General features: G+C 35.9%; 1 protein-coding gene across 1 annotated transcript; it reads left to right on the top strand.

Annotated features, from left to right (window-relative positions):
* The first annotated feature begins 201 nt into the window (after window positions 1-201).
* LOC121431948 (broad substrate specificity ATP-binding cassette transporter ABCG2-like) lies at window positions 202-22,484 on the top strand. The gene is made up of 16 exons (XM_041629741.1): window positions 202-410; window positions 4,598-4,657; window positions 5,126-5,240; window positions 5,903-6,055; window positions 9,272-9,429; window positions 10,106-10,257; window positions 11,609-11,689; window positions 13,502-13,674; window positions 14,256-14,321; window positions 15,397-15,482; window positions 16,388-16,477; window positions 16,816-16,940; window positions 18,091-18,245; window positions 20,523-20,612; window positions 20,975-21,039; window positions 21,966-22,484. Exons 1-16 carry the CDS (start codon window positions 244-246, stop codon window positions 22,111-22,113), a joined length of 1,884 nt encoding a protein of 627 aa, XP_041485675.1. The 5' UTR covers window positions 202-243; the 3' UTR covers window positions 22,114-22,484.
* Window positions 22,485-25,930: the final 3,446 nt, after the last annotated feature.

Genomic DNA, 25,930 nt, shown 5'->3' with positions numbered 1-25,930 from the left:
GAAATCATATTTCACCCCTCTCTCTTTCCTTTTCTCTTTGTTTCTTGGTCGTAATAAAATATGGGGGAAGCGCCCAAAGCCCCTCCCCCATGTGTACGCCACTGATGTTAGTAATGAAAGAGACATGACGAATATGTATCTATCACATTTATTTTCATTGTATACAATATTTTTTAATTATTCATTCCAGTTTCCACAACGTTATCCCCTAAATGCTACGCACAACCTGGCAATTGAGATACCATGACAGGACAAGATGTTGCCAAAGACACTCCAAGCAGCTCTGTGGCTGAGAGGGTCAGGAGTATATCCGTGCTTGGATCAGTCGTCTCATTTCATGACGTCACGTATACGGTCGACGTAAAGAAAGATAGAAAGATGACGAAGAAGGTCATCCTCGATAACGTCAGGTGAGGGCTGACTGTGATAGGCCACCAACATTTGTTTCACCGTTATTACTTTGATTATAACTGTAGTGATCACTGTCTCCACCATGAACAGAATCGCAATTATCATCATCATCAACTTTATGACCAACATCAAAATATATCAACATCATCATTATCATCATTACCATCCTCATCATCATCCCCATCAAACATCGTTTTCATCATCATCATTGTCGCCGTCACCACCACCACCACCATCATCATCAATTCTATTGGTCTTGTCATTAGTGACGTCATCTGTCGAATGGGATGATATGTTGGTTTCGTTTAAATCCTTACTTTTGCTCTATAGGAATAAATATAAGAAGAGGAGTTAATCAAGTTCTTCTGGTGTACCAGAAGGCTTGGTTTTAGGACCGTCCCTGTTCCCAATTTATGACTATGATCCGTCATTTAGTATTCACAAAATATCTTTATACTTCATGAATACTGTGAACATTTTTTTAAAGTCAACTCAAATCTAAAATGAATGAAACTTATACGAGTGGACATGTCCAAAACTGGTGCATGTTACTTCACGATATGACACTTCTTGGTTCTCGGTAACAATTAAAACAGGATAGAACAAAATATATGTCAAATTTGATGATACCGGTCTAGAATATGTATCAAAATACCAATGTCTATGAATGTTAATTGATGTACTCTTTCATATCATGTCATTTCAATTTAAAAGCATGAAACAAAAATTTGGGTTAATCAGAAGAAGCAAACTTTAAATGTCGAACATTTTCTATCAGTGATATTGGGGATATATATCCTCCCTCATGCAATGTATAGTTTGTTATGCCAGGGGCCCGTCTTACAAAGACTTACGATTGATCCAATCAATCGTAACTCTATGGAAATCCATCAGTGTCATAATTTTTTCTACAGGAAATTTGAACAATGCCCTTTGTAAACAAAGAGAAGCACAGTAAATTTTCAAGAAAACAATGAACGCATGAATATACATCATAGTTAAAATATATTTTGAACGAGCATGCATAATAGATGTTGACATTGCTGGCCGTCCATAGTTGTGATTGATCGGATCAATCATAATTCTTTGTAAGACGGGGCCCTAGTCAAATAGATATGAATCAAACTGTGCAATATAAAGTAAATAACCTTCAACATAAATTGTAAGTGGGTATGAATTGGAAACTCTATCAGAACAATTCTTCAAATACTGGCTTGTTCTACTTTAAAAGAATTGTATCAACGGTCAATAGTGCGCTTAGTGTGCAATTTGAAATTCTATTAATGTACTACCCTGACTGCTGCACTTATGCATTTATATAATACATTTGTTCTTAAGGATAATGACTCGGCAGATCAAACATGATGCATAAACAAACTATTATTGCGAGTCAATGAATGGATTGGTAGCTAACCAACATTTAGCAATCAGGTCAAATGACAACCATTTTTTCAAAATTTCCTTTTATATCCAAGGAAGTAACTTTACTATACTGATAAAATATTATAATGATAATAATTGTGAAATTTATATAGTGCTTCACATGTGTTTTACTTATTATTATTATTGTTATTGTCATTACCCCGGTCATTGGATCCATCACTGTTCCACACATAAAGTGCATCATCTCCACTACCGGTGGATATTCCGTTGTCATGAATGTGTTAAAAAAAACTTTCATTATGTGTCTGGGTTGGGGGCAGGGATGGAAACCCCCAAAATGGAAGAGAACACCCTCCCCCCTAGACCTTGATTATTTTTTTTGGCGAAGATTTATAGGGACAGATAAACATGACAAAGAAATGTGTGCAGTAATAAACCTTCTATTCCGCGGTATTATACCAACAAGACACTTTTAAAAAAAAATTTGCCTGTCCAAGGCTTTGGAAACCAAGTTCGAATGATTTTTCCTCCTTGTTTGCATTCAACGTTGTATCCTCTAATATCTGAGATGTGATTTTTAAACCATGATGAACTAAACACTTTTCATGAAATTGAAAAAAAAACAAGAAGAATCGATTTATATTTTTATACAATAATCCATCAGCTTAATTTCAATTCATGTTCATTATTTCTTTAATTGTTGTGGTTTCGTGATTAATTACAGAATGTCAAATTGCGTGTGTCATCGGAAGATATATATTAGTGATGAATATCAAACCAGGTTGAACTTTGAACACTTATGAGTGCCAGAAAGCAGCTGATAGCCTTGTTGTACAGGACACGGACTAATACCAAGTAGGGGGGGGGCATAACAACAGGGGAGTGTTTCATGAAAGGACTTGTCGGACGTTTTATCCAACAGGTCCCATTTTATCCGACAGTTACCATAGTAATAGTGCCTCACAGCCAATCAGAGTCAGAGAAAGATGTCAGATCTGACTACTTGTCGGACAAAAATGTTGATGAAACACTCCCCTGTTTTCCAGAATGTTTGTGTGTGTGAGTGAGTGCGTGTGTATGTTTGCGCGTATGGGGGTGGAGGGGGGACATTTAAATATAAACTGCTTTGGTCGGTCTGAGCCCGTCTTACAAAGAATTGTGATTGATTCAATCAACCACAGTTATGGAAAGCCAGCAACGTCAACATCTAAAATACATGTTTAATATGTTTTTCTCGATATGATGTATGTTCATGAATTTATCTTTTTATTGACAATTCAATATGCTCCTCTCTGTTTTCAAAGGACATTGTGCAAGTTTTCCTGTAGGAAAAATATGACAATGATGGATTTCCATATAGTTGAGATCAATAGAATCATTTGCGGCGCATTGTAAGATATTACCCTCGAGTCGAACTCGCCGGTGTGAACATTATACACATCATCGTTAACATTACAAACATAATATATCCGGGGGTGTGCATGAAGTCATATCAGTAGTTTTAATATTTCAATTTCAATTTTGATACATTACATCTTAAGCTAATATAATATTTAAGCTAGATTTAGGGTAATGGGGCTTTACTTCAGAATAGCGTGATGATATAATAGCGTGATGGTTATTGTATATATATAACATGTTCAAAAGGAGCACCATTGACGTATCAAAATTATTGAGCCGTCTGATAATAATGGTCTATTCAAACAAAGATGAACTGCAATCGTTCGGTTATCTTTAATATTATGTTAATTACAAAAGCCTGATAAACTTGCTCCACTGCTTAGATAAGCTAACACGCGAATATTAATGTAAACAAAATTAGTATTAACCATTAACAAATAAACTGAACGGAGAAGTGACTAAAAAAGGTTCATGACCTTTCCCTAGCTACCGGTGGTTCGAGCCATAATCACTGGCGTGTAGTACCCCCCCCCCCCCAAAAAAAAAATATATATATATATATACATATAAAAAAATAAAATAAAAAATGAATACACAAATAAATAAGATGGAATGTTGAAATATGATATGCTTTATTTTCTGAATATTATGTCAAAATCTATCAAAAAATTTGATTTTGATTTAAGAAAGTCAAAATATTTGCTCTCTCCTTTCGCTTTCTCGCAGCTTTTTAGAAATGTTGCCCCGTATGAAATATCTCCCCTCAATTTTTTTTGCTCATTACGTCACTTGTTATAATGTAATTACAGTGATGATTGCAATGATTCAGATTTTCAGTATATATTATATCGTATTTTTTGTCATGCATACAAAAATCGTTAAGATATTGAACTCACTTTTGAAAAAAGAAATGACATATTTCATGAGAAGCATACATCTTAGACTGTGCGTTAGTAATAGGCCAATGCTACTACATAATTACCATGCTGGTTGTGGTGGGGATGATGATTACGATAAAGATGGTGACGTTGATGATGGTGGTGGTGATTGTGGTGGTGGTGGTGGTGATGATGATGATGGTGATGGTGGTGGTGATGGTGATGATAATGATGGTGATGATGATGGTGATGATGATGGTGATGATGATGATGGTGATGATGATGATGGTGATGATAATGATGATGATGATGATGATGATAATGTTGATGATGATTACGATAAAGATGATAATGATGATGATGATGATGATGAAAATGATGATGATGAAGATGATAATGATGATGATGATGGTGATGATGATGATGATGATGGGGTGATGATGATGATGGTGATGATGATGACGACGTCGACGACGGCGATGATGATGACTTAACTAATAAACCAATCCATTTTCCCTTTTCAGTGGTGCATTTCGACCAGGAATGAATGCTATACTTGGCCCAACAGGCAGTGGTAAAACATCGTAAGTAAACCCAATGTAATAGATCTTATAAAGATCCCAATCCTCATACAAATATATATATACAAAAATTATAATCCTTTATATGCATATATTATTATACAAGGGATCAGTCTTGTTCTGAAAGTCATAGCGGTCTGTCAATCATAAACACAATAGAAAGGAATAGAGAAAAGAAAGAAAGAAAGAAAGAGACAGAATGAAGATGCGATTGAAGGAAAAGTGGCGGAATTAACGAGAAAACACTGAAAAGGGGAATGAAAAAAATATTAAAGACAAAGGAAACGAGGAAACGAACAAAGAAAGGAATCAATAAAGACTCAGAGATAGAAAATATACACAAAAAAGTGGGAAGAAAGGCGAAAAGGGAATGAAACAAAAACTGAGCATGATCCGTTTTCGAGTAAGACAAAATCGCGTAAATATATTTAGTGATATTCATATAAATTCAAATATAATTTTTTGTGATAGACTACTCGATGTATTGGCAGCGAGGAAGGACCCTCGTGGACTGTCTGGAAAAGTCCTGATAGATGGCGCCCCTCAACCGGACGATTTCAGGTGCATCTCGGGATATGTTGTGCAGGTGAAAAACATTTGAAGTATATATATATTTTTTTTTTAGTCACCCCCCCAAAAAAAATCCATCTCTGTGATTTATTTTTCACATGAAATTTTAGGACAGGCTTACATCATCAGATCATTTCTATACTATCATTGTCACCATCATAAAACTTATATTTTCATATATTCAGTTATCTATCTAGATATCTTTCTTTCTGTCTATCTATTTATCTATCTATCTATTACTCCAGCTATCTATCTATCTATCTATCTATCTATCTATCTGTCTGTCTGTCTGTCTGTCTACATTTATGTATGTATCTATCTATCTGTCTGTCTGTCTGTCTGTCTATCTATCTATCTATCTATCTGTCTGTCCACATGTATCTCTCTATCTCTCTATCTATCTATCTATCTATCTGTCTGTCTGTCTACATGTATCTATCTATCTACCTATCTATCTATCTGTCAGTCTGTCTCTGTCTGTCTACATGTATGTATGTAAGTAAGTATGTATGTATGTATCTATCTATCTATTACTCTATCTATCTATTATCAATCTGTCTGTCTGTCTCTGTCCACATGATTATGTCTATCTCCTTGTCCACATGATTATGTCTATCTCCTTGTCCTTCATCCTCCTTCTCTTTCACTAACTTTTTTTTTCAAAATGCTTTATTTTAGGACGATATCATTATGGATATGTTGAGCGTTCGCGAGAATCTGGAGTTTTCTGCAGCGCTTCGATTGCCGAAGACAGTTTCAAAGACAGAGAGGCAAGAGAGGGTCGAAGAAGTCATGCTTGAACTCGGGCTTTCGAGAGTAGCAGATAGCAAGGTGAAATGATTAGATTGTAGTAGATTTAAGAAGTGGTGTGGTGATATTGCTTATGATGGTGGTTATTCATGATGGTGGTGGTGGGGGGGGGGGGTGACGACTATGGTGATGATCGACGATGACGAGTGGATAGCTCAGTCGGCAGAGCAAGGGTTTCGGATTCCGGTGACCCGGGTTCGATTCCCAAGTGGTGCGCTGGGGCCCTTTGGTAAGGCTTTCATCCTCATTACCAGGTCCCTCGGAGAGGTCCTTAAGCCGTGGGTCCCCTGGTTGCTTGCTCACATGCATTCGTGCTCTCTTAGCAGTCAGGTAAAAAACCTCGGTATGACAAGAATATGCTAGTGAAAGTGGTCATGGTGATGATGTGTATAGAGGTGATGCTGGCATTGGCGGCGGAAGCCAAAAATTTGAAGGGAGGGGGGTCCACCTGAAATTTTGGGATGGACGCAGGTAAAAAATTGACAAGCGAAAAAAAAAAGGTTATCAACCTAAATTTTAGGAGGGGATCACCTTAATTTTGGGACAAGCAAAAAAGAAAAGGTCATGAACCTAAATTTTAGGGGGACCACAAACATTTCTTTTAGGGGGGGACGCAGGAAACAAAAGTGATAAGCAAAAAAAAAGGTTATCTACAAAAAATTATGGGGGGACCGTCCACCTCAATTTTAGGGGGAGGGTGTTACACCCACAAATGTAATAATCGCCCACAAATGTAATAACGCCCACAAATGTAATAACACTTTACCCACAAATGTAATAATTTTTGATCGCCCACAAATGTAATAACACTTTACCCACAAATGTAATAACGCCCACAAATGTAATAACACTTTACCAACAAATGTAATAATGCACTTTACCCACAAATGTAATAATGACTTTACCTACAAATGTAATGAATTTGAAGTGATTTTTGGCGAATTCGTTCTAAACTAATATCCTATAGTAATGCGTTCATATAGCACAAAAGTTCAAAGTCTTTTTTCCAGACCTGGTTAATGAAATATTACAGTACAAGTCCAAGTCTTTTTCCAGACCCGGTTTTTCAAAATTGTAATATACGTCCAAAGTCTTTTTACCAGACCCGGTTGTTTCAAAATTATAATATACGTCCAAAGTCTTTTTTCCAGACCCGGTTAATTCAAAAATTATAATGCAAGTCCAAAGTCTTTTTTTCAGACCCGGTCGTTTCAAAAGTTATAATATACGTCGGTGAGGGGTAAAGACAACACTCTAAGCCCAAGCATTTTAAGTGGGTTTAATTTTGAAGATTGGTCTCAGCTGTCATTTTTTTCAATATTTCTTTATCTTTTAAATAACCGGGTCCAGACGAAAGACTAAGCATAATACTCGTGTTATTCCACAAGAATAAGAATATGAGTCTTTTGTTTTTAGGATTGTTTAAATCATTTTTAAATCACCGGGTCTGCAATAAAGACAGCGCTCTAAACATGTGCTTCTCTACATGCATGGTCTTAATTTGGAGGATTGTTGGTTCTTAGATTCGTTGTTGGGGGTTGAGTTTTATTGATTTTTTATTCCTGAAATAATTGTGTCTGGAGGAAAGTCGATCTTCGACAATCGGTCTTCATGTTGTTCCACAGTAATTAGATTATTGGGTATTCGTTTTAGAATATTTGTAAAAACTATTTTATTTTTCAAATAGTAACCAAGTCTGGAGAAAGGATGTCTGCTTTACTCACGCGTTATTACAATGTTTTGTAGGGGTAGTAGTATTATTTTAAAAAAAGACATATTTTTACTGGGTGAAACTTTGGAAATTTGGTCTTAGATTCGAAGTTTTTCAGTTACTTTTTTTTAATAGCCGGGTCTGGAGGAAAGAGTACGTTTTAAACTCGTGTTATTCCACGAGAATAAGAATATAAGGTCTTATGTTAGAAGATTTTTTTCGTAACTGTTTTAGGTCTGGAATAAAGACAACACTCTAAACCTCTTTTAAAACAGGTTCTTAGGTTGAAGGTTTGTTTGGTCTTAGACTTTGATTTTTTTTAATTCTTACTATTAGCGTTTTTTTTTTAAAAAAAATGGTCGGGCTGAAAGGCTACGCTATATCCAGCATTAATAAGATTATGGGGTCTTTATACTGTTTTTAAACTGTTATTCATAATGTTTAAATAACAGGTAACCGGGTCTGGAGAAAAGACTACGCTTGATTCTCAATTTACTCTTAGTGCATATATTCACAATATACACCGTATTAGTTGAAACAACAACAAAGACATTAATTCCACCAGTTTTAATTAACTGGGTCTGGAGAAAAGACTAAGCCACAGGAATATCATTATCGTATCTTAGTTTGGACTTATATTATAAATTTTGAAATAACTGGGTCAGGAAAAAGACTTTGGACTTATTAAAATTCTTGAAACAACCGGGTCTGGAAAAAAGACTTTGGATTTATATTATAATTTTTGAAACAACCGGGTCTGGAAGAAAGACTTCGGACTTGTACTTTGATGTTTTATTAACCCGGTCTGAAAAAAGGACTTTGCACTTTTGTGCTATATGAACGCATTACTATAGGATTTTAGTTTAGAACGGATTCGCCAAAAATCCCTTCAAATTTATTACATTTGTGGGTAAAGTCATTATTACATTTGTGGGCGATCAAAAATTATTACATTTGTGGGTAAAGTGTTATTACATTTGTGGGCGTTATTACATTTGTGGGTAAAGTGTTATTACATTTGTGGGCGTTATTACATTTGTGGGTGCAACAGAGGCCCCCCCCCCCGCTTCCGCCGCCTATGGATGCTGGTAGCGGTGGTGATGATGATGTTGGTGGTGGTGCAGTGTTGGTAACTGTTGTGATAGCGATGGTCTTGTTGATGGTGGTGGTGGTGATGATGACAATGATGATGATTTTTAAAGTTTTGTACAAGTTTACCGAAGGGGGGGGGGGGCGTTCCCCGGTTCCGCGGTCCATGTACATGTAATGATGATGATGATAATGACGAAGATGGTGACCGTGTTTACGAATGAGCTTGTCGATATATACAAGTTTATATTTATTGATTTCAAATCAAAACATAAAGGATTACGATCAAATACAAATTATCGAACAGAAGTCACATGATATACATTTACAGTATATTGACAGTGATCTTGAATGCAATTGCGATGTCGACGTTAAAGCTGGTCCAAGCTGGTGCTGCTATTGATGATAATGATATTGATGATAATGTTTTATCTTAGATTGGCAATGCAATCATCCGTGGCGTATCGGGAGGGGAGAGAAAACGGACCAATGTTGGAATGGAGCTAATCATCAAGCCAAGTGTTCTGTTCTTAGATGAACCTACAACAGGCTTAGACGCCAGCACTGCAAACTCCGTCCTTAATTTACTTGCAGAGTAGGTGGAATACAATTTACGATAAGGGGGCTTTGGGGCTGTTGCCCCCCCCCCCGAAAAAAAAAGGTTCCGCGAATATGAATTGAAAAAGGAAGATTGCTAAAGAAATTATTATCATTAATATTATTACTAAAATTACTACTACCACTACTACTACTCATTGGCGGAGGAAGCCACAAAAATTAAGGGGGTCCACCTGAAATTCTGGGTTGGACACAGGTAAAAAAATTGACAAGCAAAAAAAAAAAGGTTATCAACAAAAAATCTAGGGGGACAGTTTCCCCCCGCCTCAAATTTAGGGGGGACCTGTCCCCGCCGCCTATGCTACTACTACTTCTACTTCTACTACCAGAGGCGGCGGAACGTCAGGCTCAAACATGGAAGGTGAAGGGGTACCTATTGTTTGGCAGACAAAGGGTGCCCCTCCACTTTTCCTGTACGAGTCTGATGTTCCGCTGGCTCTGACTACTACTGCTGTAGATCGCATGATATACCCCCACCCCCAACCTCTCCACATCCCCAGGACAGAGCTGGCCGAGCTATGCTCTCCAAAACTTATCATCAAATGGTAAAGACTGAAAATTGTTTGATTTCATTTTGAAAAACACTGCAATCATAATCCAGGTAACTCACATCGGTATTTCAAAAGAAATGTTTACCTCTTTTATTTCCAAAGGCTATCGAAGCGGGGTCGTACCATCATATTCTCCATCCATCAGCCTCGTTTCTCAATCTTTCGTCTCTTTGATCAGATGCACCTAGTAGCAGCAGGCAAGACGGTGTTCCATGGCCCAGCAAACAAAGCTCTGCCTTACTTCAGCTCTATTGGTAAGAATGTAAAGACCAGGACCCAGTTCTATAAAAAGTTGTTATTGTCGTTACTCTTATCATTGCCATGACAACAATGCTCTACAACCAATCAAATTCAAAGGATTCCATGGAAGTTACCACAGGATGGCAAAGTTTCATATTCATGTCAATGTTAAACGACGTCAAGAATACCTTCAGCGCAACATCCAATGAATTTTTATTTGATGAACTATTTTATATTTGATTATCACATAAATTCATCACACAATTTCAGAAAATTGTGACGTAGACATGACAGGTAAGACAAAACGAAGTACAAGAATTCGATTGAATATTATTACTCTTTTATCGTCCCTGCTTGGAAAACGTGAGGCTAAGTCGACTGATCGAGGCGGGGGGGGGGGGAGGAGGAGGAGGAGGGGGTGTCCGAGTGTTCAAGGATGTCCCCACTCAGCAAGGCAAAAATATCAAGATTGTATTTTACATCTAACATTTCTCCACCGTCCAATGCCGTGATAGATCTCCTTCTTTCTTCCTCTATCTCTTTGTCCCCATCCACTTTCCATCAATCCCTCTCCTCCCCTCCTCCTACCCCTCTTCCTCCTACTTCTTTTTCCTTTCCTCCTCCTCCTCCTCTTCATTATCCTCCCTGTCCCCTCTTTCTCCTCCCCTTCTTTAGTTTTCATCTCCTTTCCATCTTCCTTCTCTCCTCCGTTTCCACCTACACTGCAAAAAGACCGGTGTTGATTTAACACCAGCCCGGTATCTATATCGGTCCTCACCAGAGAAGCGTTGAAAAAAAAACACCAGTTAATAATCAAACCTATATAATATTGGATTAACACTAATTGGTGTTGCTTGAATGCCAAATTGGTGTTAGCCTAACACCAAACCAATGTTGTTTCAACACCTCTCTGGTGTGAACCGATATAGATACGAGGCTGGTGTTAAATTAACCCCAGCGTTTTTGCAGTGTAACTCTCCTCCTCACCCCCACCCTCCTCAATCCCCCATCTTCTCCCCTCATCTTTCTTGACGGCATCTTTATCCCCTTCTAGGTTCCCCTTTTAAAACAGTATATCTGCACTGTAAAAACTGCGGTGTTAAAACTGACACCAACTGGTGTTAATAGAGGACCACACCCTGAGGTATTAAAATTACACCCTAGAGATTAAACATAACACCCAAGAGTGTAAATGTAACAACAAAATGTGTTGTAATAACACCTATAGGTGTAAAACTAACACCACCAGTTTAACACCGGTATAAATAACTGGTGTGGTCATCTATGTACACCGGTTAACACCACATTTTTTGCTGTGTGCCAGTATGTTAAGGCATACTTTTACCAATTTCTTTCGTCATTCAGGTTATGAATGCGAGTCTCACAACAATCCACCTGACTTTTTCCTGGATGTGATAAACGGAGAAACCTCTGAAGATGGAGAAGGTACGTGACTAACTTCATTTAAAATTTCCAATTATTTCTTAATAATTTCAAACAGCATATTGGTTGTTTATTTGTCTGTTGGAAGACTGAAATAGCATCCACCTTGCAGATGCTTTTTACAATTAACGTTCAGAATTTATTGAAAATGCCCGTCAAATCGCAATGGACAGATTAAAGGTCATTGTCGAAAGTTGGTGGATCGGGACAGCACATCGTCTTAAGATTCGGACTGGACAAAAATTGCAATATGTTGTTTGACAAGAATCTAGGACGACACTGCTGTCTTGAGTCATCGATTTTCGACAAAGGCTGCTTTGTTATGAAGAGCTTTTGACAATAGATTATCTGCTTTATAGAAAGCATCCGCGAAGTGCTTGCTAAAATGCCGTAATAAATCAAAATGAATGCTAACCGATCCATAATAGATGTTGCAATGTGGAAAAATGTATTTGTAAAATTAGAACTTCAAAGGCATAGAATAAGTCATTTTTTAATGAAATTTTGACTAAAATTCCATGGGCATCGATAATTATTGTGCAAGACTAAAGGCCACCGCACACCTTACGACTGCTAGCGATCCAATTTTGGAACTAATTGCATTTTGTTCATTTTCTTAAAATGTGAATGAAAAATATCATTTTATTTCAGGTTAAAATTAATAGAGAGAATAATATTATTACCATTTAAAAGACTGCAAGCCTTTATTTTGAAGTAAAGGCCAAATCATTTTCGAATCGTAACCAATCGTACGACTTCTATGACGTCATTACGACTAGATTTTAAATTCGCTTTTATTCTAAGACGGATGATAGCATAGTCACAGATTTGATCATAGGTATTCGTACGATGATTTAGAACATTGCACAGTAAGTTCTTCCAAGTCTCAATATTAGCATCAAATTCTACTACATTTTATTCTGAAATCGGGTCGCAAACCAGTCATAAGGTGTGCGGTCGCCTTAAAACACATGACCATGCAGTAATATCGTAAAAAGCAATAACCAAAAACTCACTTGAGACTTAATTAGACACTGGTGAGGCATCCTGCTTCCTCAATACCTCGATTGCTTCTGCCATTTTCCTTCCAAAACCATGCCCTATCTGGCTTGAAAAGAAAGCCTCCTATTGGGGGTACATTATTGAAACCCACATTGACCCTTGATTGATCAATTACACTGGTTAGCCCAGTCAAGTATATCCAGGGGTGCCTGATTGCATCCATGAATGCATTTTGAACAAAAGCCATTGTTAACTAAACTGGATTTAGCAAGTTTTAACTATAGGCGGTGTGCAAGCCCAATAGTGGTACAGTCAATTCAATTACAGCAATGAGACGTCAAAAAATGTTTTCGCTTGATTTGTTTGTAAGGGCATGGTCACGCCGCGCGCCCGAGCGTTGTTGGAGCGGTCGTGGAGCGGTAGGGAAAGAGGGTCGAATTTAGCTCACAAAATTGGGGGGGAAAATCGGAAAAAAAAAACAATCGAAATCGAAATTGGTGAACGGTAGCGAGCGGTGATGATTTTTTTTCCCGGGCGGTGTGACCATGCCTTAAGGACTTTAAAGCTACCAGGGGACATTTTAGGCATTTTTTAAAATGTCATATCATAGATGGATAAAGACTGTTCTTTCTTCACAAATTGCGCGTAATAATCGCAATCAATCACCGTTCAACAAAATCGTTATTATGATCATTATTACATAACTAATGTTATATCCCAAACAATAGAACGAAATCTGTTGAATCGATTAAACACAGCCCAATCTCACTAATTTTCTTCGAGAAATTAATCTTTTTTTAAATGCGTATATAGGAACCAGCACGACAAAAATGTCGTCAGAGAGAGGCAACCTTGCCGAGATCTTTGAAGAATCGAACCTTCATGCGAGCATGAAGGACGACACAACCAAGATACTCGGCTCAGAGAAGACCAAGAAAGAGTCTTTGAACGCGGAGATAGAGTACCCTACTTCATTCTGGACTCAGGTATGAGAGTGGTAAAATAGTGGCAGTGGGGATAATTTTTTTTTTTGGGGGGGTAGGGGATAGTGAAAAATTAGTCTTCTAAATAAGAACATAAAAACACTGAGTGTATACTGAATGCGAGAGTGGTAAAATAGTCGCAGTGGGGATAATTTTCTTGTGGGGGTGGGGGGCAATCATGGGTGGCGGAGCGAAGGATTATTATTTGTATTTTTGGGGGGAGGGATGTGACAGTAGATGTCAGTGAGCCCCCCCGCCCCCCACGAACATAGGACGATCCTCTGCTCTGCCGTCCATGAAGGTAATGGTGAACAGGTTTAAATGCTTACCACGAAATGAATGTAGTTTTTCATTTGTTTTTCTTCTCTACTGCATGGTTTTGGGGGGATGTGGTTGGTCCTATATATATACGTCAGCTGAGGGATCTATATCAGGCCTACAACATTTGGGGGAGAAAAAGAACAAGGAATTTCAGCAAAAGTTAGGGGTTTATCACACTTTTACCTTTCTGAAGTACCCCCTAATGACCACTTATCTACTTAATGATATACCACTCTTCAACTTTTTTTAAATTTTTATTTCAGCTTCAACTCGTAACAAAGAGGACATACTTGTGCACTTTGCGTAACCCAGTGATTATGGCCGTATCCGTGAGTGATCATGATATCATAATTTTCATATTTCACATAATATCCTAGATACACAATAATGCTAGATAAACCTAATTGTTGCTTGGACACATTTGAAATTCATCCGCTAGATTCCACAAGACTTCAAACTTCATAAAAAGATAATTTTTTAGATAACTGCACATATGTAATTTTAATTTGTATATTCATTGTTCATCTTAGTAATTTTGATTATTGTTATATATTGGTATTGTGTAAACATGTACAATTCAGTCTGTGACTGCCAATCATGTTTTTTCGCAATAAACCTGAATTGAAATGAATTGATTGCACCCCCTCTAGAGGCGTAATTAGCCGGGCGCGCAAGAAGACATAAAGGGTAAAAATAAAAATCGCGAGCGAAAATGTTTAGGCCCCACCTCTAAAGGCTAAAAGTCTATTTCTTCATGTTTGTGATAGAGTTTGACATTATTGGTCATATCACATTTCACCTTTTTTGTTTGTTTCCTGTTCGCTCTTTTCCTCATCTCCTAGAGCTCACTCTATCTGTCCCTGATAGTTTACCCTGTCTTGTATGGGCTCATATACAGACCTCCATTCACTCACGTGTTATAGCTCATCAAAAAACCATTAAAAATCAATCCCTCGATAGATTTTGCTTTAATTCACTGACATTAGTCACAATCAACAGTACATTAAGACTTGATATGTTAATCAGGTACTTGTCCAGCTCAATCAAAAGTTAAATGGCCTGAAATAAGACTAACCATAATTTCGGCCAGTTCATTGCCAGAAAAAACCAGAACTGCATTGTGGGTAATAATAATTAAAATGAAATACAAAAATGCAGTCTAGCCTCCCCAAACGCCTTAATTATGAAAAGGTGTGAACATAGCATGATCTTTATCGTTTTCTTTTGATAAACAAACATTTTGATCTATTTTTTTATTATTATAATCAATAAAGTCATGTGATCTTTGCCCGCTTTGCGCGCAGATGAATTACTCCCATGTGCCCGTATCTGCCCTCTCCACCCCCATGCCCATCCCCATCTTCCTCCCACTTTCTCTCAAGTAAACCATCTGTTTTATTGCAGTACGTCGTTCTGATTGTCATGTCTCTCCTCGTTGGACTTCTTTATTTCGACATGGACCTCACAACTTCGGCGGGTGTTCAAAACAGGTATCGATTCTCAATTCAAATAAAAACAATGTGTCGATTATTGATTCAATTCAATTTACTTTTCATTCTTCAACATAATACGAATAAGTACAAGATAAATTAATTCAATTTAAATAAAAGCATGAACAAATTTCAACATTGAATAAATGATATACATATTCAATAAGTGATTCAAATAGAAATTAACATACATGTCAAATTTAAATCAGTATAATTAAATATGATTAAATATAATTAAATTAGTATAATTATATATCATGAGAAGAATGGAGGGGTCCACTGAAAAGCAAAGCTTGTAAAATGTGGACCCCTGAAATACTAAGGATAGAAAGAATATTGAAGCATACGTAAAGGATTAAAAAAAAGGATAATCGCATTATTAAGAACAACATAAGCTATAAAAACAGCAACATAAGCAATCAAATTCCAATCGCAATTAGCGATTTAATGACAAAATCTCAACATTTATTATTTGAGCGGGAAACATTCAAATTCCACTTTTAGCATTCGCTTATCTTCTCCTCTCCCAATTTCTCGCGTACTTTCCCCTCTCCCTCTTTGGTCCCCCCCCCCTCTCTCTCTCTCCATCTCTCTTCTCCCATCGCTCTCTCACTTTGTCCATCATTCTCTTATTGAGTCGAGCTCTTATACCGGTAATTACTATTTTAAGCCAATATCAGCGTGTAATCATTTTAGTATGGCATCGATGTAAATGCACAGTACATGGCTTCAACATTTATTAACTGTATACCACTTTTTGGTATATATATTATTGCCTGTAAAATAAAATAGGCATTTATTGTTTAATTGTTTGATTTAAAGCTTCTGTCACGTCTTTTTATGATCATTTCAAGGTCATGTTAAAAAATCATGTTATTGTCCTCTCTCTCTTCTTGCAAACTTAGAGCTGGAGCTACATTCTTCATCTGCATGAACATGGTGTTTTCTAATATCAATTCCATCGAGGTCTTCATTCACGAGAGAGTGATGTTCATGTGAGTTGTTTTGTCCTTTTCTTACTTTTTCATTCATTTTTTAAAGAATGTAGAAAAAATGCATAATATGGATCAAAATTACGAAAAGTATATGAGAGTGAAAAACGCAGTGGAAAATTGAAATACTATACCCCAAATAAAAAAAAATCTGCATGAAAAATAAAGCGTTATTGAATTTATCAAAATCTACAGCTTAATATCAATTGGGTAAAACATGACGTAAAAATGTTACTTAAAAATGAGGTTTATTCAAGGATATTTTCATGAGGATGAATTTCGAGCTGAAAGTCTCACGATACTGATTACTTTCGCTTTTGTTTTCTTTTATGACGTCACAGACATGAAACGGCGAGTGGCTTTTATCGAGTGTCGGTGTACTTCTTCGCCAAGTGTTTTGTTGATTACGTCGTTTTACGTCTCATACCGTCTCTGTTCTACTCCGTTATTACATACTTCATGATAGGTAAGAATGAGGGCTGATCTATATGCAATTAAGGATCGAGAGGAATAAACCTTGCATTATGAATGATTGAATGAATAAACAAATAAATACATATATAAATGAATTAATTAATCAATTGGAGAAAATACACAAATGAAAGAAACAATAAATAAATGAATGAATGAATGAATAAATAATAAGCAAATAAATGAATGAATGAATAGATGAATGAATAAATAAATATGTACATGCACATAAATGCAATAGATAGATTACTCAATCAACAGACAAAATTTCAAGTATCTAGATTGCTAATGTGAAGTAAAAAAAATATATTATATATACACTGTAAAACTGTGGTGTTAAAACTGACACCAATTGGTGTTAATAGAGGACCACACCCTGAGGTGTTAAAAACTTAAAATTACATCCTAAAGATTGAATATAACACCAAAGAGTATAAATGTAACAACCAAAGGTGTTGTAATAACACATATAGGTGTAAAACTAACACCACCAATTTAACACCGGTGTAAAATAAGTGTTGTGGTCACCTATGTACACCGGTTAACACCACAGTTTTTGCTGTGTATGTACGAAAGTACAGGTGGATAGATATAGATACATATAAATATATAAATGGATAGATAGATAGGTAGATAGATAGATAGATAGGTAGGTAGGTAGATAGATAGATAGGTAGATAGATAGATAGGTAGGTAGATAGATAGATAAATAGATAGATAGGTAGGTAGATAGATAGATAGAGATATATTGATATTTCAATTCATTTGTTTTAATTTGTTTATTTCAAATAAATGATTTTATATAGTTCATTTAATTAATTACTCTAAATTCATATATTTTCAATTTATGTAGCTTAATTCATTTGATTTAATTACCTAATTTATCTTTTTCATTCTTCTATTCAATCCATTCATTTGATTTATTTGATTAATTTATTCATTAAATTCATCTACTTAATTTAATAATTTCATTCATCTATTCAATTGATTTATTTAGTTGATTTTTTATTCATTCATTTTATTTATCTAATTTATCTATTTAATTTATTCATTTGATTCATTTATTCACTTAATATATTTGTCTGATGAATATTATTAAATTAACTTATTCATTTATTTAATATATTTTTCTATTCTAATTGCAGGACTTCAGGTGGATGTCGGCAAATATTTCTTCTATTTACTCAGTCTCCTATCGATATCCTTCGCATCTAGTTCTTTGTCTGTTGCTATCAGTTCATCTGCAGATATTGTCAGCATCGCAACCCTCATGCTTGCCATGTGCTTTGTCCTCATGATGGTAAGAACACATTTCATCCTGCTTCTCCGTAATTCTAGAGGAAAGAAAATCGGAATATCGTACTTGAATCGTGTTTTCATTGTGCAAGACCCTCTTGTAAAGCAGTTTTCATGTTACGGTTGCTAACTAAATTTACGTCATAAGTGAAAAAGAAAGAGAGAACACACTCAGATAGAAAGATAGATAGATAGACAGACAGATAGACAGATAGATATATAGAAATAGATAGTTGGAACGATAGATAGATAGCTAAATAGATAGACAGATATATAGTTAGATAAATAGAAATAGATAGTTGGATAGATAGAAAGAAATAGATAGTTGGATAGATAGATACATACGTAGATGGATGGATGGATAGATAGATAGAAAGATAGATAGACAGACAGACAGATAGATAGAAATAGATAGTTGGATAGATAGATAGAAAGATAGTTGGATACATAGATAGATGGATAGATAGATGGATGGATTGATAGATAGCTAGCTAGATAGATAGCTAGATGGATAACTACAACACTATAGACATATTGATTGATAGCTAGCTAGCTAGCTAGATAGGTAGATAGATAGTTAGCTAGCTAGGTAGATAGCTAGATAGATACCTATATAGATAGCCAGCTAGCTAGATAGATTGATTTATAGCTAGACAGTTAGATATATAGATAGACAGATAGATAGATAGATGGATAGATTGATAGATAGATAGCTATCTAGATAGAAATAGATAGTTGGATAGATAGATGGATAGATAGATAGATAGATGGATGGATAGCTAGCTAGCTAGATAGAAGATAGCTAGATAGATAACTACAACACTAGCTAGCTAGCTAGATAGACAGATTCATTGATAGCTAGCTAGCTGGATAGATAGATAGATAGGTAGATAGATAGCTAGATAGATAGATTGATTTATAGCTAGACAGATAGATAGAAGATAGCTAGATAGATATATGGATAGATAGATAACTGGATAGATAGATGGATAGATAGAATAACAATTGCAAAATGCATTTTATGTTTAAGATCTGAAAGTTGCAATATATCATATCCTGTTTACAATGTTTATATCACATCACTATTATTATAAATGGAATATCACTATTTCGCACATTCAGTACATGAGCTAGGTAGCTAGATAGACAGATTGATTGATAGCTAGCTAGCTAGATAGATAGTTAGCTAGCTAGGTAGATAGCTAGATAGATACCTATATAGATAGCCAGCTAGCTAGATAGATAGCTAGATAGATAACTATATAGATAGCCAGCTAGCTAGATAGATAGCTAGATTGGTTTATAGCTAGACAGATATATAGATAGCTAGGTAGATAGATTGATTTATAGCTAGACAGTTAGATAGATAGATGGATAGATAGCTATCTAGATAGAAATAGATAGTTGGATAGATAGATGGATAGCTAGGCAGCTAGATAGATAGATAGGAGATAGCTAGCTAGCTAGATAGATGGATATATTGATTGATAGATAGATAGATAGAAATAGGTAATTGGATAGATAGATAGAAATAGATAGTTAGATAGATAGATAGATAGAAGATAGCTAGATAGATAGCTACAACACTAGTGAGCTAGATAGACAGATTGATAGCTAGCTAGATAGATAGATAGATAGAAGATAGCTAGATAGATAACTACAACACTAGCTAGCTAGATAGACAGATTGATAGCTAGCTAGATAGATAGATAGGTAGATAGATAGATAGATAGATAGAAGATAGCTAGATATATAGCGAGCTAGATAGATAGCTAGATAGATAAATAGCTAGATAGATAGCTAGCTAGCTAGATTGGTTTATAGCTAGCTAGATAGATAGATAGATAGATAGCTGGATAGATTGATAGATAGAGAGATGGATAGATAGATAGAATTGCAATTGCAAAAGGCATTTTATGTTTAAGATCTGAAAGTTGCAATATATCATATCATATTTACAATGTTTATATTACATCACTTTATTATTATAAATGGAATATCACTATTTCGCACATTCAGTACATGATATTTTTGTTTGTGTGTCCTGCATGAGAGGAACAATTGCAATATTTTCGTTATAATAAAAAAAACAGCAACGAAAAAACTTAATCTGTAATTAGGAAGCATTCTCTTCTTTCTCCATTAAGAAATCTATTATTGACTTTGGAATACATATCGTTGACTTGGTTAATTCATACCATTGAAAAAAAATAATTATATAGTTTTAAAATCACGTAGATTTGCAAATTGTTTTATTGATTCATTCTTTCCTTAAATCTAGTTATTTGGTGGTTTGTTCGTAAACATCGCATCGCTTCCGGTCTGGCTTCAATGGATTCAGTACCTCAGTATCTTCAGATATGGGATCAACGTAAGTGAAAAGCGCCCCGTGACTTATAATGGCTTCATCATCATCGTAGCGAGTGGTGCTTTGCAAGAAATATTGATATATGATGAATTAAATGGAATCGTCGCATTTAAACCATTTCAAAGAGGTACACAAATTAGGAAGAAAATGGGGTGAACGGTGAAAACAGAAAGACAGAGATCGAAATTGGATTTTTTTTGGGGGGGGGGTAGTCAAAATATTTGTTGTTTATTGATTTTAACTCGGTGTTTTAGGAAGCAATCAGGATCTTATTGGATGTATATCTCTGTGTATTTTATCTTATAAGTCTTATAACATATGTCGTGCTTGAATTACAATAAAATATATTTCTCTGTTTACCTCAGGCACTACTGATTAATGAGATGGCCGATTTGACATTATGTGATACAGTACGTAATAGGACACTTTGGTGAGTATCCGAAAAAGGGTTTATTCGTTGATTCTATTTGAAAATTTCAGTTTTCAACATCATCATCACCATGAGACTGCAGGCAATATACTACTACTAATACTACTACTATTACTACTACTACTACTACTACTACTACTACTACTACTACTACTACTACTACTTCTACTACTACTACTACTACTACTACTACTACTACTACTACTAATAATAATATAATAATAATATAGGGTATTTATATTGCGCACATATCCATCCTGTTAGGTGCTCAAGGCGCTCCTATATTACCCGGCTAAGCTAGGCGTTCATAGCGCACACAGCTTTTAAGGAATTACTTCCTACCGGTACCCATTTACCTCACCTGGGTTGAGTGCAGCACATTGTGGATCAGTTTCTTGCTGAAGGAAATTACGCCATGGCTGGGATTCAAACCCAAGACCCTCTGTTTCAAAGTCCGAAGACTAATCCACTGGGCCACAACGTTCTACTACTACTACTACTACTACTACTACTACTACTACTACTACTACTACTACTACTACTACTACTACTACTACTACTACTACTACTACTACTACTACTACTACTACTACTACTACTACTACTACTACTACTACTACTACTACTCCTCCTCCTCCTCCTCCTACTACTACTACGACTACTGTCACCATCACCACCACTACCACCATATACTATTACTACTAGTAGTACTACTACTACTACCTCTACTACTACTACTACTACTACTATATACTACTACCACCACCACCACCACTACCACTCCAACTACTTATACTACCACAACCCTTTCCATTGTATCGTTTTAAATAGCAGGAAGAATGATAATAATAGTACATGCATTGGCCCTTTGTTTCTAACAGTTTACTATCATTTTATATAATTATTTTTTTTTATTTTCCATGCAGCACTCCGGGTTATTTGTACTTGGAAGATCAAGGAATCAACTACACCACGTGGGGTAAATGGCAGAACATCATGGCTTTGATATTAATGGGAATGGGCTTCATGGCGCTGGCGTACATCCAGCTACGAAGGATGCCCAAGCTCAAATAAATTCATAGTGAATTTCCAAATCAAAATATATATGACTTCAAAAGAAATTAAGACCCCAAATTAATTGGTGTCAATAGCTAGACTGCAGGCGCAGACCCTTGAATTTTGCAAATTTGCCTACTGCATAGTGTAGAGTCTGAAGTAGTAAGACTAGATTTACTATGTATTGTCTTACACAGAGTTTGGAGTCTATAGTCCTCACTCTAGACATGGTTTTGGTGGTTACACTTCGTAATTCCAAAGGTTCTTTATTCCGAAACACGTAAATTGCCTATATACCTCGATGTTAGTTAATCCTAAAACGTAAAAGGGTTCGTTAATCCGAATATTTGTGGCGTTATTCCGAAGGTTCGTAATTCCGAAACACGTAAATTGCCTATACCTCGATGTTCGTTAATCCCAAAACGTAAAAGGGTTCATTAGTGGCGTTATTCCGAAGGTTCGATTATGCGAAAACGAAATAAGGTTCATTGTTCCGATGGTTCGTTATTCCGAAAACGAAAGAAGGTTCGTTGTTCCGAAGGTTCGTTAATCATATCGTTTTCGGACTAATGAACCTTCGGAATTACGAACCTCATTTTGTTTTTGGACTAACGAACCTTCGGAATTACGATCCTTCGGAAATACGAAGCTTCGTAATATCCGAACCTTCGGAATAACGAAGTTTCGGAATTACGAATGTATGTGGTTTTGGGTTAAGTGACAAATATGAGTCTGCGCTTGGAGACTAGTCAGTGGCGGCCCAGGTGTGCAAAGGGATGCCCCACCCTCATTTGAAACTTCTTGATGTTTCATGAATGCTAAGGACTAAGGAGCCTATAGCGGACGAGCAATACCATCCCAAAAGCAGGTTCGCCATAATATAGATCAAAATATTAAATTTCTAGTAGTAAATGACCCATTTTCTACACACTAGAATAGAAGGTTTGGAACGAACCGATCCACACCCTTCCCCCTTCTGAATTTGTTGAAGTTATATTTTGACAAATAATGATGAATTAAAGGAAATGGTGGAAGAACAGAGATTATTCTCATTATGATATTTTATCATCATATGCTCTTATTGATTGAAGTAAAAAAAATGATTTGTTCATATACACGCATAACTTGTTATGAAATACATATTTATTTTTATAAGAATGCTTTTCAGCCTAATTTCATGAAAGAAATAACCGTATAAATCAAGGAGAAAATATCAAATCGGATAGAATAATCCAGCAATATTTTAGACTCCATGCGATTGCATAAATATTCAAAGCCTCAATGCTCCCAATGCCCATATCAAAATTTACTATATACTTTGATTTTTTTCGTCTTGATTAATGCTTAACATAATTGGCTGCAAGTTGAAGATATAATTTGTTGTACATATTAAAATTTTGAAGAAACTGAGCTTAGTTTTTATAAATGTATGATCTAGCTGATCATACTGTGATTTTTCTTCTAATAACTTTGCTTGTATAAAGGAGTCAGAATTAATTTGAGTATCATAATGCAGTAACCATGGTAACCGTTTAAAACGAGAGTGGATATGTGGAGGATCTCATCTACATGTGGATATGTTATTTAAAGCGGTATCCTACCCAACTAAAAAGTCATTTTAAGAGGAATGAGAAAAATAAGACGAGTAGATATGTCACATGGGTGAAAGTTTTAACAATATCGGACAAAGTGATGTATGTCAAGGATATAAATATATATGTACATAAATATATGTATATATATATATATATATATATATATATATATATATATATATATATATATATATATATATATATTTATATATATATATATGGTATATATATATATATGGTCAAGGATTACTCTTCCATTTACTCCAATACATAAAGTGGCAAAATTTATTTTTTTCTTTAAAAGTTTTACTTCAAATTGTAATTTTCTTTCATAAGGGCATAAAACAATATACTACTTTGGTTATATTTTCATTACTGCCCCAGAGAAAAAGGAGAAAACCACAAATCCCTGATAATTAACTACATGGCCTATGGGCTACCATTATTCATTATTTACTTACCCAGTTGCCAATTTGAATAGGGATCTCCATTTTTAAACAGCGATAACTTTCTTATTGCTTTTCCGAATTTTCCCCCAAACTTTCACCATTTTTATGATCAAGATTAGATTCCTCCTTAGAGGTAAAGTTCACCTTCATATCGATCAAGTTTATTGTAAAAAATAAGAAAAACAAGAGAAACATATTAATAATAAGATTTGGCAAACATCCATCAAAGTACAACAGAGTTGTGGTGGTTTTAATGTGTTATTTTGTGACGTTACATGCACAAATAAATACAAATATTAGGTGATATAAATTTAATGTTATTTTACTCAGAAAATCAAATACCATTGATGGACATTAAGTGTACTATGAAGCATATCTTCATTCACTTATTATAAGAACAAATATTTCTCAAACATCACAAAGGTGATGGAATATATATTACATAACAATGGAACCGCTTCTCGCATGTGACGTCACAAACCGCTTCTCGCATGTGACGTCACAAAATAGAAATAATTATTTGTAAACATTAATGGATTATATCCTTACCTTAATGAATGCTTTGTTATTTTTCCGTTTTTATATAAAAAAAACAACTTTGGTTAAACTTCTCTATCAAATGACACAGCTCAGTGCAGCTAAAGTTATTAGTGTATTTTTCTAATGAAAATGTATTTATCTGATTAATATTATTCAACGAACATTAGGTCTTTGTAAGACGCTATTCATAATGTTAGCATGGTTTGTATTAAATGTGAATGGTAATGTGAATTTCATAGAATAAATATACATTTATTTAGCTGCTTTTCAATAATTCTTAAAAATGTAAAATGAACAATCTTGCCCCTGATTTGGGTAAAAATATGAATAAAATTATGATATACTGTGCAAAAAAAACTTTTGAGCTTGATTGCTTTGAAATGGTTAGATATTTGAGAAAGGGAAAATTGAAGGGGTAGAAGAAGAGACAAAGCATGTGGAGGGGTGGGGGTAGGGGTGAAGAAAGAGAGGGGTGGTGATATTGATTGGAGAAAGGGGATGGGGTAGTGAGAGAGCGGAGGGGAGAGAGAGGGGGGGTGGGTCATGATGAAGAAAGGGTACAATGGAGATACTGATTGTAGAAGGGGGATGGGGTTGTGAGAGAGGGAGTAGGGGGAAGACGGAGAGAGAGAGAAGGGGTAGGGGTGAAGAAAGTTTGGGGTGGTGACATTAATTGGAGAAAGGGGATGGGGTAGAGAGAAAGGGGGGGAAGGAGGGGTGGTCATGATAAAGAAAGGGTACAATGGAGATACTGATTGTAGAAGGGGGATGGGGTCGTAAGAGAGGGAGAAGATGGAGAGGGAGAGAAGGGGTAGGGGTGAAGAAAGTTTGGGTGGTGACATTAAGTGGAGAAAGGGGATGGGGTAGAGAGAGAGAAAGGGGGGGAAGGAGGGGTGGTCATGATAAAATAAAGGTACAATGGAGATATTGATTGTAGAATGGGGTCATGAGAGAGGGAGAAGGGGGAAGACAGAGAGATAGACGGGGGGGGGGGGGGGTAGGGGTGAAGAAAGGTTGGGTGGTGACATTAATTGGAGAAAGGGGATGGGGGAGTAAAGAAAAGAGAGAGGGTGCAGGGGTGAAGGAAGGATGCAGTGGAAACATTGCTTGGAGAAAGGGGGTGTGGTAGTGAGAGAGAGAAATACAGTGAAGGTGAGATAATTGATAATAGAATAGAAGTAGCACAAAGGAAAATGGTGGATAACGCCCTAAGCAATCACAGCTACAGAACAGTCACACGTCAAGTCAATA

This window comes from Lytechinus variegatus, chromosome 18 (assembly GCF_018143015.1).
Source record: "Lytechinus variegatus isolate NC3 chromosome 18, Lvar_3.0, whole genome shotgun sequence".
Classification (NCBI taxonomy): domain Eukaryota; kingdom Metazoa; phylum Echinodermata; class Echinoidea; order Temnopleuroida; family Toxopneustidae; genus Lytechinus; species Lytechinus variegatus.
Note: the sequence above shows the minus strand (reverse complement) of the source record. Positions and strands in the feature narration are given on the sequence as shown.

Excerpts from the sequence above, each read along its gene's own strand:
- LOC121431948 (XM_041629741.1), top strand. The coding sequence starts at position 244 with ATGACAGGACAAGATGTTGCCAAAGACACTCCAAGCAGCTCTGTGGCT. Across the intron at positions 9,430-10,105 it reads GTCCTTAATTTACTTGCAGA|GCTATCGAAGCGGGGTCGTA; the intron begins GTAGGTGGAATA and ends TTATTTCCAAAG. Across the intron at positions 20,613-20,974 it reads TCTTCAGATATGGGATCAAC|GCACTACTGATTAATGAGAT; the intron begins GTAAGTGAAAAG and ends TGTTTACCTCAG.